This window comes from Lichenostomus cassidix, unplaced genomic scaffold (assembly GCF_008360975.1).
Source record: "Lichenostomus cassidix isolate B80296 unplaced genomic scaffold, HeHo_3.0 HiC_scaffold_38, whole genome shotgun sequence".
NCBI classification, from domain to species: domain Eukaryota; kingdom Metazoa; phylum Chordata; class Aves; order Passeriformes; family Meliphagidae; genus Lichenostomus; species Lichenostomus cassidix.
The window spans coordinates 2,416,523-2,431,914 of record NW_028147440.1 but is presented as its reverse complement, the minus strand read 5'-3'; the positions used below and the strand labels follow the sequence as shown (position 1 = coordinate 2,431,914).

Genomic DNA, 15,392 nt, shown 5'->3' with positions numbered 1-15,392 from the left:
TTTTATGTTGTCAAGGAAAATAAATTTTCTTTTGGGGTAGTATGAAGAAACACTTCTTCTGGATTATGAGTTTTCCTGAAAAATTACTCTCCTTTTCCTAATAATCACTGATTTGTCATTTTGTTGAGGAGGGATAACAATAAAAATCTCATTGGGCACCTACAAACCAGGCAAGGTCACCCCACCAAATATCTCCACATGGCTTTGGAATATCTCCAAGGGCAGAAACTCCCCAGTCTCTCTGGGGAACTCACACCTGGGCTTGGTCCCCCACAAAGTAATAAAGGGTTTCCTATGTTCAGAGGGAACCTCCTGGATTTCAGTTTTTCCCATTGCCTTGTGTCCTGTCCCTGGCACCTCTGAGAAGAGCCTCCTTCACGTGTGGAGACACATTGCTGAGATCTCCCCAAGCCTTCTCCTCTCAGAGCTGAACAGTCCCCCTCCCTCAGCCTTTCCTCCTGGCAGAAATGCTCCAATCCCTTAGTCAGCTCTTTGGGCCTTCCCTGGACTCTCTCCAGTAGTTCTGTGTCCCTTACTTACTGGGGAGCCCAGAACAGCAGGTGTGACCTTTCCAGTGCTGAGGAGAAGGGAAAGATCACCTGTCTCAACTTTTTGCCTCCCTCCTCCTAACACTGCCTGGGATACCAATATCCCATTGTGGCAAGAGCATTCTCCTTAGGCTGGAGCCCACCAAAGCCCTAAGGTCCTTTTCTGCCTAGATGTTTTGCAGCTGGGTGTCCCCCAGGATGTGCTGGTGCCTGGCCTTGTTCCTCCCCACACACAGGAATTTGCATTTTGTCTTGTTGAACTTGAAATTGTTCCTGGCAGTCCTTTTTTCTCCAGCCTGTTCAGGTCTATCTGGATGACAGCAGGATCCCTCAGTATATGAGCCACCTCTTCCATTTTTGGATTGTCATCCAACATGCTGAGGGGACGCTCCACCCCTTATCCGCAATCACTAATGGAGATGTTAAAAAGGACGGAATATAAGTATTGACCCCTGGACCACACTGCTGATTACTGGCCTCTGCCTGAGCTACCCCATGCCCTGGTGTCTGCTGGAGCCTTGGACTCCCATGGGGCTGATGTTCAAGGCCATTGGATCCACCCAGTCCAGTAAATCTGGTTGTCCCTCTTGCCCACCTGGTTGGTGAGAGGGTCCTTCTAGTCCTGGTCATGGGATTCTCCACTTCCTTCATGTAAAAATAGCTTAGAATTTCCTTCCATAAGATTATGTGGGGGTAGATTTACATTTTAATAAACAGAGATTGTGGTTGGTGTGCCCAACTCCACCACATGCTAAGGGGACTAAACAGAGGGTGGAGGGGAGTGGAGACACCCCTACCAGGCTCTGCCAAAGCCCTTGCAGGGCTTCACAGCATCTGAAAACCAGGGGAGATACAGGAAGATGTCCTGCTGTCAAACCAGCAGCCACTGGGAAATCCTTCTCCTTGGACTGATCATGTCCCCATCCCAAATTTATCTTAGGTACTGAGATTCCCACCCCCAAGGTATGACCACCATTCACTGAGTAACATGTATGACTAAAGTCACTCAAGCTCCACCTAAATGTAAAGAAATGGTACAAAAGTGAGTTAAGAATGGGGAGAAGTTGGGATGCACTCCTTTTTGTAACTTCCGGTATCAGCGGATGGCCGAACCTGTCTTCTTCCCCTGTAGGGATGCTAATTGGGTAAGAACTGCACTCTGTGCACGTGGAATGATTATCTCAAGCCAGTTTTTATTGGGGATTAGAGCTTGATAGTGTATTGCTTTGAATTACTACATTGCTTTGAATATATCTTTTTGTTCACTGGAATTTACATGCTATCACTGGAATTCTCAAACCTTAACCTGTCACAGTTTTATTAATAAAGAGTGCTATTCTGTAAACTGTTAATATGAATCATTCAAGGGCGCTGGCAGTCACTGGGTGAAGCTATGGAGGCCCAGAGTGGGTCTCTCTGGGGTGTGACCCTGAACAAATCAGTCAAACCACCCTCTGATTTAGTGAATGGCTCGATGAAGGGTACCCATAATGGGACAGGACTGGTTGGGCACAAGGCCCTTGGCTTTGCTGGGGCACTGACAGACCAATCCATCAAAAAGGATTTGGGTAAATCTCCCCTTTCCACATGACAGATGGTAAACGGGAAGAAGTTGTGAAGAGGAACAGAAGGAAAAAGAAAATTGAGGAAAAGGAAAGGATCAGGCCTCTTTGGGGGTAGCTGCCAAGCAGCTCTGGGTCTGAGCAACAATGCTCCAGTGGGACAAGAAAGCCACAGATCATCTGACCAAACTTTCTGGCTGATTTCAAAGGTCGCTGGGAACTTGAGTGATTTCCCTCCCACAAGGAAGGGAAGATTCGTGGTGGATGGAAGCACAGAATCCATCAGAGTCAGCCATTTGGTCAGACCGAGTTGGAACCAGTGATTTATGTATTCAGGGTTTGAAGAGTTGCAGGAATGGAGATGACACAAGACCTCTGGGAAATCTGCTCCAGTGTTTGATTGCCTTTATGGCAAAAAAGTGTTTCCTTCCTTGTTTCAGCTGATGCCCACTGACCCTGAGCCTCCCATCAGGCAGACAGGGAAGAGCCTGGCTCTATTTCCTTGCTGATGTCCCAGAAAATGTGGAAAGGCCATTATTAAATGTCCCCAAAGCCTTGTCCTCTCCTGACTTTGGAGCTTTGCAGCAAAAACAAACAATGGCATCCTGGGCTGCATTAGGAAAGCACAACAGAAGGTTGGGAGAGTTCATCCTTCCTCTGTGCTCAGCTGTGACAGCTTGTCTTTTTCCCTTCACCTGGTTTGTTCATCCTACCTTTCTTGCACTGCAGCCAAAGCTGCCTCCATGCCTTCCTCTGGTTCTGCCATGTATCCTTTTGAAACACAAATCCAGGAAAGCATTCTCCTATTTCAGGTCAGGGATCAGTTTCCATATTTCCTTCGGCATGGGCCTTCCAGCAGAGGTCCATGGGTCTTCATCATCTCCTGGATTTCAGGATAAACTTGATTGGCACAGAGAAAGATGCAGGAAGCTCCAGTCTGGGACAGGAGATCAGGCCATCTGCATGTCCTTACCTTTATCTAAAACTGCACCAACAAATTCCTATGGGAACACCCTCTTTCTGGGGCAGGACAAATGAGGACTTGAATGGTTTTCCTTGTAAGGATATATGGAAAGAGGTCCCAGGAGCACAGTGGGAAAACACTGCTACAGGTGGGATCTGCATGATGTGCTGCACCATGATCAAAGGTATCTCTTCATGCAACAGGACATCCATGTCTGTTACTGGCCTGTCAGGGGCTCTGGAATATGGGATGTCCAGCCACTCTCCCAGTCATGAGCTCCTACTGCCTGTGAGATCCTGAGGCACAGCTGACTCCTTGGAGCATTCCCACCTATAAGACCCCAATAAACTCCCTCAATAAGAGTTTTAAAAGGACTTGCAGTGGTTCATATACTCTGAGTTGGATGCACAGAAGAAAAACCAAAAAGATATTCTCAAGAAGTCAAAAAAAAGTTTACCGTCAAACTTCACAAAATCAGGTAACTTTGGCAAAAGGTTTACTACAACGTCGAATCAACATAAAATACTTCTCAGAGCATTAACTTGGCCCATTCAACTTAGCAAACTTTAAACCCGTTTGATGTTAAGTTACTGAAAACTTCCAAGAAGAGGTAAATAAAAGAACATAAAGTCAGAAAGACGGTGTCTTGGGGATGTCTTTTTCTCCTGTCCCATCTTTTTGGTTTTTTTTTCCTTTTGTTTTGTGTCTGGGATGATCGCTGATGCCTCCCTCCACCCCCAACCGCCCCAGCTCCAGGAATATTGTGATAGGTAGGAGCCAGCCTGACATTTCCTGTGAGAGTTTGGGCGGGGCAAGGGTCAGCTCCTTCCTTTCCACCGCGTGGGCAATTCGGCTAGCCAGTCAGCATTGCATCTCTAGCAGAGATACTGCTGCGTGTGGGATTTGCCTGTTTCTGTTTCTTTTTCAGAGGGAATGGGGGTTATATTCTCTATTCCAAGGGAGGTTCCCACCTATGCTTCTAATTGGGCATTCTTGTCAAACATGCTAATTTGCCAAACTTATAAAACTGTATTCACCCTGTGAATACAGGGGGGTGGGCTTTTATGGACATTTTCCTGTATCTGCTTCTGGAGGCCTCCAATAAAGTTCAGCATTTATATTATCTCCTATACTAATACTATCTCAAAAGTATGTTGGTTTATTTCTAGAGTCCTTAAAGCATCACCCTTTGTGCTGAGGTGTCCACAGGCAGTGGTGTAGTTTCTATTACCTTGGTTGGCATGACTACTGCATAGCTGGCTATTTGCTTTCCATCTCGCACCAAACTACTTTCATCTGTAAAATCTCTGTCTCTGGATCTTCAATTGGTGCATTGTGCAGGTCTGGTCGGCTTGCATAAACTTACTCAACTGTCTAAGCAATAATGGGTTAGCTGCTCTTCCCCTTCCCATTGGGGTGTTTGGGATTTGGGCACAATTTTACCATTGTGGTTACTTTCAACTCAACATCTTCTTGCTCCATTAGAACAGTCTGATATTTCAGCTTACTGCTCGGGGAAAGCAAATGCTCCCCTTTTTGGCCTAATACAGTCATTACAGCACGCGAAGTATATACTATTAACTTTTGTCCCGAAGTTAATTTTCTGGCCTCTTGGATGAGGAGAACATTTGCTGCTACAGCTCGCAGGCATCCAGGCTAGCCCTGGCTGACCTTATCTAGTTGTTTTGAAAAGCACCCCACAGGCCTCTTGACTTACCTTCTGAGCCAGGACTCCAAGGGCAAGGTGCTGTCAAAGCTTTTCATGCACAAAAAGCTCACAGGGCTTTGTTAAGTCTGGAAGCCCTATGGTGGGTGCAGATGTCAGGCCCATCTTTAAGTTACAGAATGCTCACTCTCAGGAGTCTAAATCAAAGGTTCTTCTAGGGTCTCCTTGAAAAGTTAATAAAATAGTTTAACTAAAAGCCCATAATTCGAGACCCACAAGCTCTACCATCCAGCCATACCCAAGAATGCTCTTAAATCTTAGGCAGTCACAGGTTGGGGTACTCAGCAGATGGCCTCTTTTTTGTCTGTTCCCAATTTCTGCTGTCCTGGATTATTTCAAAGGTAGATAACTTGCTGCTTCATGATTTGAGCTTTTTCTGAGATACTTTATAGATTCCTTGGTCTAGGAAATTTAGAAGACTGATAGTCAAATCCATGCACTTTTCATTAGTTTCAGTTGCTAGTAAGATGTTATCAACATAGTGCAGGACCAAGCCTTTGGGATCCTCTTTCTTCCAGGTCTCTTAACTCCTTTGCCAATTGGTTCCCAAAAATTGTTGGACTATTTAAAAATCCTTGTGGTAACACAGTCCAGGTAAGGTGTCTTCTGACCAGCTTGGGTATTTCCCCATTCAAAAGCAAAAATGCCCTGACTTTGTTTATTGAGGGGTATGCAAAAGAAGGTATCATTCCGATCTTTTACTGTAAAACATAGGTGATATTCTGTAAGGGATGTTAATGGGGTATAGGGATTGGCTACAACAGGGTGGATATCCTGAACTATTTGACTGAGTGCTTGTAGGTCTTGTACTAACCTTTACCTGTCTGTTTCAGTTTTTTTAACTGGCAGAATAGGAGTGTTATATTCTGATTCACATTCTATCAATAATCCAAATTCCCTGAAATTTTCTGTTAGGCTCTCAATTCCCCTTATAGCTTCTAATTTAAAGGATATTGTTTCTGCATTACCAGTTTTGATCCAGGTTTTAGGGTAACACAGGCTGAGCTTGTTGGGAATGTCCTGGAGTTCCACTGGCCCAAACCAAGGGTGTTATTGCATTTTCTATGGCTTCCAGTATTCCTCCAGAGTTGTCTGGTTCCGGTGTTCCCCATAACATAAAAGTTCTGGCCTCAATGGCCTTAGTCTCAGGGACCAATAATTGTACTTCTCCATCTTTAAATATGTTTTGAGCCTCCAATTCACGTAATAGATATCTTCCCAAAAGAAGTACTGGACACTCTGGCATATATAGAAATTGGTGTGTTACCCATCATTTGCTGAATTAATGGGGTTAAAGAATGCTTGCTTTTCTGCCCTCGCTGTTCCACCAACATTTAGAGTTTTTTGGCCTTATTTTCCCTGGTTTGCATTTAATACTGAATAAGCAGCCCCAGTGTGTCTTAAAAAGTCAATTTTTTGTTTTTCCAGCTCTGGGGTAACCAGGGGTTCAGCTGGAGTTTCTAACCCTGGTCCCCTTCCTTCTTGGTGTAGGGGTAGTTTTGTTCCCTCCACCCCGCCCTGCTTCTGGGGAAATTCCCATCTCCAGTGCTCAAATCCTTTACAATAAGCACATTGATCCATCTTCAATCCTCCATGGGTGAGCCACTCTCTGTTCTGCCATTAATGGTGCTCCTTTCTGGGCTGCTGTTAATATATCATCCCTATGACTCTCCTCCCTCTCCGTTTCCTATTTCTTTTCTTTTCTTTTTCCTTCTTCTCCTTTTCTTTCTCCTGGAACTTATTTTCTTCCTCTTCTTCCCTGTTATTAAAAGCTATCCAGGCCACTTACAAGAGATTCCCTAGGTCACAAGAGGAATTCTGCTTCTTCCAGCTTCTTTCTAATATCCAGTGCTGAGTTCCCTATAAATATGGAAGCTAATTGCATGGTTTCCTCTGGTTTTTCTGGATCAATATTACTGTATCTCCTGGAAGTTGCCCTTAGGTGTTCTGCAAATGCAGCCGGAGTCTCATGAGGTTTTTGTTTCATTTTTGTTTCATAAAGTTTAGAACAATTGATTGCCCTTGGCATTGCGTGTTTAAAGGCTAATAATATCCACTTTTGACATTGTCCCAGGTCATCTTTTCTTTCCCTGGTGTTGGGGCCCCTGTGGGGGTCCAGAGAGGTAAAGCGCTCTTCAGCAGTTCCTGGTAGCCTGCCCTCTGTGTCTATCTGCTCCACCTCCCTCAAGGTAGTCTGGAGTACCATCTCTCTTTCTGTAGAATCTATTAGATTATCTGGCAGAACTTGTATATACCCTCAGTCTGGGTTATGGGTCTCAAGAATGGTTTCAAACACTTTAGACACTCTCTCTGGATCTTTGCTATAGAGAAGAGGTGAGGCATCTCACCCATGCCTCAAGAGCGATCAGAGAGAAAGGTATCTTTACCACTACCAGGCTGGGAGACACTTTCTGTTTACCCCAGGTTCACCCTACCAGCAGGCACTCCTTTTGCAATTGAGATTCTGAGCTTTTTGCCCCCCTTCCACCAGCACAGGCGCCTGTCTGTGGCCTCCAGGGCAGAAGGCTGAACTCTTAATTCAAATTCAAATCGTAGGTAACAGCTCTGGCCTGATGGCTTATCGGCTAAGCATGCATTTGAAACCAGCACAGAAACTGCTGAATCATCCCATGAAGGACCGTCACCTTGGAGGGGGCTTTGGGGGTCCCCAAAGACCACCAGGATATACGGAGCATGCGTGGTGCACATGCTAATGATATTAATGACTTCCGAGAAATGATTTGTATAACCACTCCTATCCTGAAGAATGTAATTAATATTCATGATTTTACCTATAACTGTGTCTTTGGGGTACTGAGGTATGTGTGTTTGGTGGAAACAATCCCCACACATCCGGTGCACCGAATAAAGCAAATACCCACTTCTCTGACTTGGTCTCTGAAGTGTCTCTGAGCTCGATTGGGGCGAATCACAATTCCAGACGGTTTTCTAAATAAAAGAAGAAATCCACATAAGGGAATTAATTCAATTTCCCTTCTTTTCTACAAATCAACATCAGCTGTTAAAGGGGGTTTTAAACGAAGGTACAATTCTCTGGCCACTTAGCTTGGTAGCTTGGTAGTTTAGCTTGTATACTGACTACAGTATTGGATTAGTCTAGGTTTACTTAGTGGGTCTCCTCCTATCTCTTTACAGTTGTTCAATATATATTTCAATGGAGAATTTGAAATATCATCGCCCACTGTAGTTTTAGTAGAAAGCGGTCCCATATTCAATAATTACGAATGTACAAGCTATTACCTCTTAAAGCCATAATGGTGTTTCCGGGTTTGTACCGGAGGGGGGAGGGGGGAAGAGAAGGGGGATTGTCAAACCTGCAATCAGTAAAACTGACACAAGAGGGTGCCTAAAGTCAACAAATTCGATCTCAGCCACGCACACAAAAATAAAGTAACTCCAAAACCCTAGCAAACAGTCACTCTCCAACACTCCCTATGCAAATGAATTTTTTAATCATGGCCATCCCCATGTTCATATGCTGGCAAACTCAAATCCACACACCACTCTCACATGAACACACTCTCAGAGTTCAAGAAGAATGCAAAGAATGCAATGAATGTAAAGGAATTAATCAAACATCACCACAAAAGCAGCTCCAGATAAGGCTGGGGCCGGGCTTGAGTTGTAAACAGAGACTTTTTTTGTCTTTCTTCCTTTCTCTGCCGAAGTCAAGATGGCAGCAGCCTGTGCTACAGGAAGGAGGAACAACGATTTTTCTTTAAACTATGATCTTGGCCTGATACAACAGTTCCTGATATCTCGTGGGGACAACCTCTAATATTTCCTAGGGGACTCGAACCCCTAATACTTCTTGGGGACTTGAACCCTGGACAGAGAAAACTCTAACCCCCTGAGATGGGGAACTCAAATCTCCCCTGATGAGCTTATCCAGGGACTCAAACCCTGTTGGGGGGAACTCAAACCCCCCTCCCTTACCAGTAACTCTGTGTGGGGATTTGTATACCTTGTCAATTGCCCCAAGATAAATAATTTAAATTATGCCTTTACATACTCTAGGGATCTTGCCTCAAGCCCCTCATGGTCTGAAGACAAGGTTCTCCCTGAGAATTCCTCAGTGCCAGCTGGACATCTGTCAACTGTAGATTCATTGAAGCTCTAGGCTGATCTTCTGGCTGGCTCACCAATTTACTGCCATCAAATCTCTGAAATATTGGAATAAGACTCATTAACACTAATTTGCTGTTAAAGAGGGCATCATTTATTCAGGCCTGAGGTCTCACAGAGGATACTCCTAACCATTTGTGCACACATGATTTTACAAGTAAGTGCATATTACAGTTTACCCATTACCATAAAACCCACCCCAAGTTCCCAGATTCAGTCCTTGTTTTGTCTTTTCTTGAGCCAGATGTCTTCTTCTTATCTTTCAACTGTCCTTGCTGGGAAAGCAGTTTTTGCATGCCTTGTTTTTATGCTAAAAGTTCACAGGCCCAGTAAAAATTAAATTAACCCTTTTGATATCATACAGGATGGAAGTTTCTCTCTGGCTTCCTTCCCTGAGCACTCCTGTTCCTGCAGAACCACCCTGATAACGGATCTCCGTGTGTTGGACATGGTGGCTGTCACCTTGATGCGGCCAACATTCACCTGGACAGGCTCCTGGCAGCTGTCCAAGGCGACATGTTGGCATGCAGTTATCCCGTTGGTGGTGGGGGGAGTCACCCTCTGGGACATGCGGGTGTAGATGTCCTCCAAGCTGCCCAGGTGAGCTCTGAGCAGGGACAGCTCCAGGCCCAGCTCCATGGAAAACTGGTTGTAGTCCAGGGGGTTGGAGAAAAAGATGGCCAAGGTGAAGGTTGTAGCCTCGTAGACCAGGACTCCCACACAGCCACGGAACAGGGGGCTGGAGAACTTGCAGGTGTCGGAAGAACCGGGAGGCACAGAAGGGCCGGGAGGGATGGAGCTGTGGCCACTGTAGAAGTAGGTCCTGGGGAGGAGAAATGGGGGGGTTGGGATCAGGGAAGGATGGTGAGACCACTGGGAAATTGTGGAACAAGTGTAGGTGGTGCAACTAGTAGGAGATGGTCTCACCACCACTGGGAGGTGCTGGAACCAATGGGAGATAATGGTGGGACTTTTGGGAGACGGTGGGAGTACTGGGAGACCAGTAGGAGATGGAACAGACTTTGGGAGATGCTTCCTCCATGGGATGATGACCCCACCTAAACCTCCCCCCCTGCATCTCCAGGGGTCGTCCCCTGCCTTCCTCTCACCTGGGCTTCTCCAAGGTGACATCCCGGGTGCTGTTAGATATCTGGATCTCCACACTCCGCTCCAGGAATTCCCACATCTTGTCACAGGATGGGCTGCTTGCAGGGCCAGAATCTACTCCTCCAGTCTGAGGTTTCCTCAGCTCAAGGGTTTTCTCCTCGGAGATAGGATTTTCTCAGCTCTGGAGTCTCCTTGAATCCAGAATCTTCTCACTCCAAGGTCTCCTCCTCAGATCCAGAGTCTCTTTGTTCCAGACTCTTCTCCTTGGCTTCAGGGTCTTTGCCTTAGCTCCGTGGTCTTCTTGGCTCTAGAATCTTCTTGAATACAGGGTCTTTTCCTAATCTCTGGGGGTTTCCTTGGATTCAGAATCTTCTCAGCTCTGGAATCATCTTGTCTCTGGAAACTTCTTGGATCCAGAATATCTTTGGATCTGGGATCTCAGATTTGGTGTCTCCTTGGATCCAGGGTCTCCTTGGCACTGAGATCTTCTTCTTGGGTTCGGGGTCTCCTCATCCCAGCGTCTCCATAGCACTGGGGTCTCCTTGGATGCAGGGTCTCCCTGGACCCAGAATGTCCTCCTGGGTCCTGACCTCCCCTGGCAGAATGGTCCCTCCCTTCCTTATGGCACCTCCCCAGACCTCCTCCACATCCCCACTGGGATCAGGAATGTCCCAAAGCTGAAAAAGAAAACTACTTTCAGCTTCCTGGTCGAAAAATGGAACTGACTTCCTGGTGGTAACACCCAGGGCAAAGTCCCCAGGGCCTGGCACCTTTAACTGGTATAACTGGTTTAACTGGTTAAATTATCTTCTGTGACTTGATTAATTGATTTCTCTAATTTAGGTAATTTAAGTAATTTCATCTAATTCATCTAATCAGATCTAACTCAACTGGTTTAAATGTTTTAAATTATTTAATTGGTTTGACAACAAGTTCATAAGGGGTTTAACTGATTTGATCAGTTCATCTAATTGAACAAGTTTAATTGGTTCTCTAGTTAAACTGGTTTAATACTCTCACTGCTGTAATTGGTCTAAGTGGTGTAGCAGACCAGAGGAACAGTTGATTGGCTCAAAGCAACCCAGTGGGAAGTGGGTGGGGGAACATGGCACCTGTCTGAGTAAGTAGGGTGGTCACTGCTCACCCCCTGTCCTGCAGCCTCAATCAGGCTCTGGTCCACACTGGAATGATGTCACTCCATGGCCATCTGAGAGCCCCAAAATGGCACTGACCCAACATGGCCAGCTGAGAGCACCAGAATGACTCCAGTGACAGCGTGGGTCCCAAGGGAATCATGAAACATCCCCATGCACACCTGGGGGAGGCACAGCAGAGAGGAGCAGGAAAAAGGACAAGGATGGTGACACTGCCCCTCTACTTTCCTGTTTTCTTTTTAGACTTTTTTTGTTGTTGTTTTTTGGGGAGGGAGGGGTGGCAGGTTGTTGGTTTTTGCTTGTTTGGTTATTTTACTACTGTTTTAATTAGTGCAAAAACTGCTCAACAACAGGCAGAAAGCTCTGGTTAGTTATCAGGAGGAAACTCTAAACATCTAGCTGAGAATCAAACACAATCCCTCTAGGAAAGGGCTTTTGGCTTACTTCCATGCTAGAGCAAAATCAGTCTTTGTTGGAGAAAAATTAATCTTTGTTAAAGGACTTACTCGTTACAGACCTCCTATTTCTGCTGTATATAGCAAATATAGGCCAGACAGAGTATCTCTGCTTGAAGAAAGAGACACATCTGTAAGTCATTTTTTCAAACCATGACAGTTCATGGGCTCAGTATTGTCAAGAGCAGAATGCCAGGACATCCACAGAGCTGGATTAAGCAACACACTGGATTATACTATGCAATTCTAGATGCAAAAATGAGTCCTTACCCAAAAGAGAGAAGACTAGGACTAATATCACCATCAGCATTTCTGTCAGCAGCAGCACAAGACCAATCACTACTTGTCTATGATGGTGTCTTCTCTGACCTCCCTTCCCACTGAAGCATTATTTATATTGTTTTCCTTAAGGGAGGGGCAAAGGTAAAGTTACAGATTATGTCATTTCTCTTTTAGGTGGAGCTTGAGTGACTTCAGTCATTAGTATAGATAGGGATGTGAAAACTAGTAACAATTTTTGAGTTCATGAAGCAAAGTTCAGTTTCTGGTTACCATCTGGATCGCTCCTGTGCCTTAGTTCCCCTTTGCTGCACTGTTTTCAACATGAGAGCATCCCCACATGTCCACAGCACCTCTGTGCCGCTCAATCCCTTGTTTCCTGTCTCTTTTGGAGTGATACATCAAGCCCCCTCAGTGTTCCTGTTCCCCAGGTGTGCAGACAGTGTGTCCCTGGGGAACTATGGTCAGTGCATATCCTCCTTCTTGCTGATCTTTGGTTTTGGTCTTCTCCCCACAACCTTCTTGAAGATGATGGGATGCTGGGGAGTGTCAGAAGGAGGACAAGACAGTTCTTATAACAGAATCACAGAACGGGTTGTGTTGGGAAGGTTCTTAAAGATAATCTCATTCCATTGCCTGCCATGGGCAGGGACATCTTCCACTAGACCAGGTAGCTCCAAGCCCCATCCAGCCTGGTCTTGAACATTTCCAGGGATGGTGTGTTAACAGCTCCTCTGGCAACTTCTTCCTAATGTTTGGCCTTGGAAGGACCCACCACACATCCCAAAAGAGGTATTACAGGCCCATCAGCATTACTTGAGCTCCTGAGAAGGTTCCAGGGTGAATCCTCCTGGGGGCTATCACAAGTCAGATGATGCACGTGAGTGTGAAGAGCCAGCACAGATTCACTGAAGGCAAATGGGGCTTGATAGACCTGATCACCTTCCAGGACAGTCCCTGGCTCAGCTGGTATGGGGTGAAAAGTGGACATCGTCAACTGGGTATCTCAAAGCTTGTGATAGAGTTTCAGCCTCCTCCTGAAGAAACTGATGCGTGAGGGTCTGGATAAGGGGTCTGTGCTGTGGGTGGGAAGGAAGTGGCTGGCAGGCAGTGCCAAGAGAGTGCTGGGAAAGAGATCCTTTTCAAACTGGGAAAGAGGTGGGGGCCCTCAGGGAGCCATATGGGGACCAATGCTCTTTATTATCTTCATCACTGATTGGTGTGCAGAAAATTCACATTGTTAGAGGTCAGTGTCCACAAAGGAGACAGAGGAGACCTGTAAAAGTAACTTTATTCATGAACAAAGGGATATGTCCAAGGGGGTCTCTCTCAATTAGTTGAAGTTAACCTTCTTTTATTCTAATTTCATGGCCACATCACACCCTCTTTCTTTCCCCATTGGCTGAGGTATTTGGAAGATACAGACGTCCCTATCTGCCTACTACACATCTCCCCTTAGTTTGTACCCCCCTGTATAACACACAATACATGATCATTAAAATCAGCTTTATGTCTACCCTGGGAAGAAAAGTTCATATTCATAATGATATCAAGTCTTTTTTCTTCTCAAAATTCAGGAGTTTAGCACAACCTTGGCTGAGCAGCAGTCTGTGTCAATTAGTAAAACTTCCTAAAATTAATGTGTTCTCTCATTATTTCCTTATCTACAAGTCTCTGGCCTTATCCACAAGCAGATTCACACAGCCATTTTGTAAAGACACATTAATCTTATTCCTGTCAGATTTATGATCACATGGGGTCCGACAATGGCCCCTTGGGTCCATGAGGCTCTACTCTATCACAGTGGTGCTTTGGTTCCATGAGCAGGGGGGTTGGAGCTCCTGCACCCTCAGCAGCTGGAGGAGAGGCTACAGGGACACCATGCTCACAGTCCCATCACAGCTTCTGTCCCCACACCAAATCCAGCCCCACACCTATACCTGTCCCTGCCTCACACCTGGTGTGCCCTGGGCGAGGAGGCCAGGAGGGATTTGTTCCCCTCACTCTGCAGCTCTCTGTGCCAGCTAGGACCCACACCTTCTCCGAAGCAAGCACTCCCAGGCACAGCCTTGGCCATGCCACACTGCAGTTCCCTGAAAACCACAGTGGTGGCTTCAGGGCCAAAACCCACATCCCAAACAGTTTTCCACTCTTTATGTCTAGAGTTGACCAAGAAATGTCCCATGGTGGGATGCCCCTTTCCTGCAGTCACTGCAATGACCAATGGCAAACTGAAGCCTTGCTGAAGCTTTCCCTGGGAGAAGATGCATTTATTCCCCCTCAGGGTAGCCTGTTCTGTTGGGAACCAGTGGGCACAGGGGCAGTTGCAGCCCCTGAAGAAAGCAGGATTGCCTGTGGAGCTGCCTGACACAAAAACGACTTCAGTCACTGCAAAATTTTAGATGTTCCCCGAATTTTCAATTAATGCAAAGAAATTTTAAAGAATTCTATTGAGAGGGACCTTTTGCCATCACTTCCTCTTTAGTTTTTTGCATTGTTAATTGTCAGCATTTTTTCCCTGTGGTTGCAGTGAATGAAAAGACTGGATTTTTCAAGAATTAGGAGATGAAAAGCAGGAAGGACTGCCTAGAGAAAGAAACAGAAACCTCATTTGGAACAAAGAAGCATACGAGAATGCGGAAGAAACTGCAGAAGACAGCAGCATAGCAGCAGAAATGCAGAACACTGTGTACATCCCCACACAGCTGCACACCTGGAACTCTGCTGTTGAGGAGCACATCTGGTGCAGCAACTAGGTTTGTAGCTGCAGTTCCAGAGGCAGATGGAGATGCAAGCTGAGATGCAGGTTGAGCTCTGGGTGGTAGCCCAGAGAGACCAGAGGCTGTGAACTGAACTGCCAACATTTGCATAACAGAGGACAGAACACCAGTGACCTCAGCAAGATGAATGGATAGAGAGAGGCAAAACAAGAGCCCTGACATGCCAAACCTGATGGATAACAAAGAAGACAAGGCCTGTGATGCCAGAGAGGTGGATGAACATAGGGATGCTCAGCAGAAGCAGAAGATTCAGGAGTCGTCCATGGATCCAATGAGTTCACTGTTATGCTTTGGAACCTCAAGGAACCAAAGGTCTGTTGTGACCCTATGGGGCCTCATGTTACTAAGGGACCAATGTGACACTATGGGGTTTCATGTAACCAATGGTCCATTGTGACATTGTGGAACCAGGGATGAATTTGTGACCCAGTGAGGCCCCACTGAACAAAGGGGTCATTGTGACACTGTGGGGTCCCAAGGAACCAAGGGGTTTTGACAGTCCAGATCCAGGGGGACCATTATGACACACCAGGCCCCATGGGACCAAGGGTCCATTGTGGCACTGTGGAATGAAGAGGCCATTGTGAAACTGTGGAATCTCATGGAACCAAGGGGCCATTGTGACACTACGGGGCCCAATGGAATGAAGGAGACCATTGTGACACTGTGGG

General features: G+C 46.0%; 1 protein-coding gene across 1 annotated transcript; it reads right to left on the bottom strand.

The window, feature by feature from the left end:
• Nucleotides 1–9,017: 9,017 nt before the first annotated feature.
• LOC146423007 (uncharacterized) lies at nt 9,018–10,719 on the bottom strand. Its single transcript, XM_085045614.1, has 2 exons — nt 10,056–10,719; nt 9,018–9,769 (listed from the first exon to the last, which is right to left on the bottom strand). Exons 1-2 carry the CDS (start codon nt 10,130–10,132, stop codon nt 9,283–9,285), a joined length of 564 nt encoding a protein of 187 aa, XP_084901740.1. The 5' UTR covers nt 10,133–10,719; the 3' UTR covers nt 9,018–9,282.
• Between the last annotated feature and the right edge of the window lie 4,673 nt (nt 10,720–15,392).

Bases quoted from the DNA above. Each gene is read 5' to 3' on its own strand.
- LOC146423007 (XM_085045614.1), bottom strand. From the start codon at position 10,132: ATGTGGGAATTCCTGGAGCGGAGTGTGGAGATCCAGATATCTAACAGC. The intron at 9,770-10,055 runs GTGAGAGGAAGG...TCTCCTCCCCAG, and splicing joins GTCACCTTGGAGAAGCCCAG to GACCTACTTCTACAGTGGCC.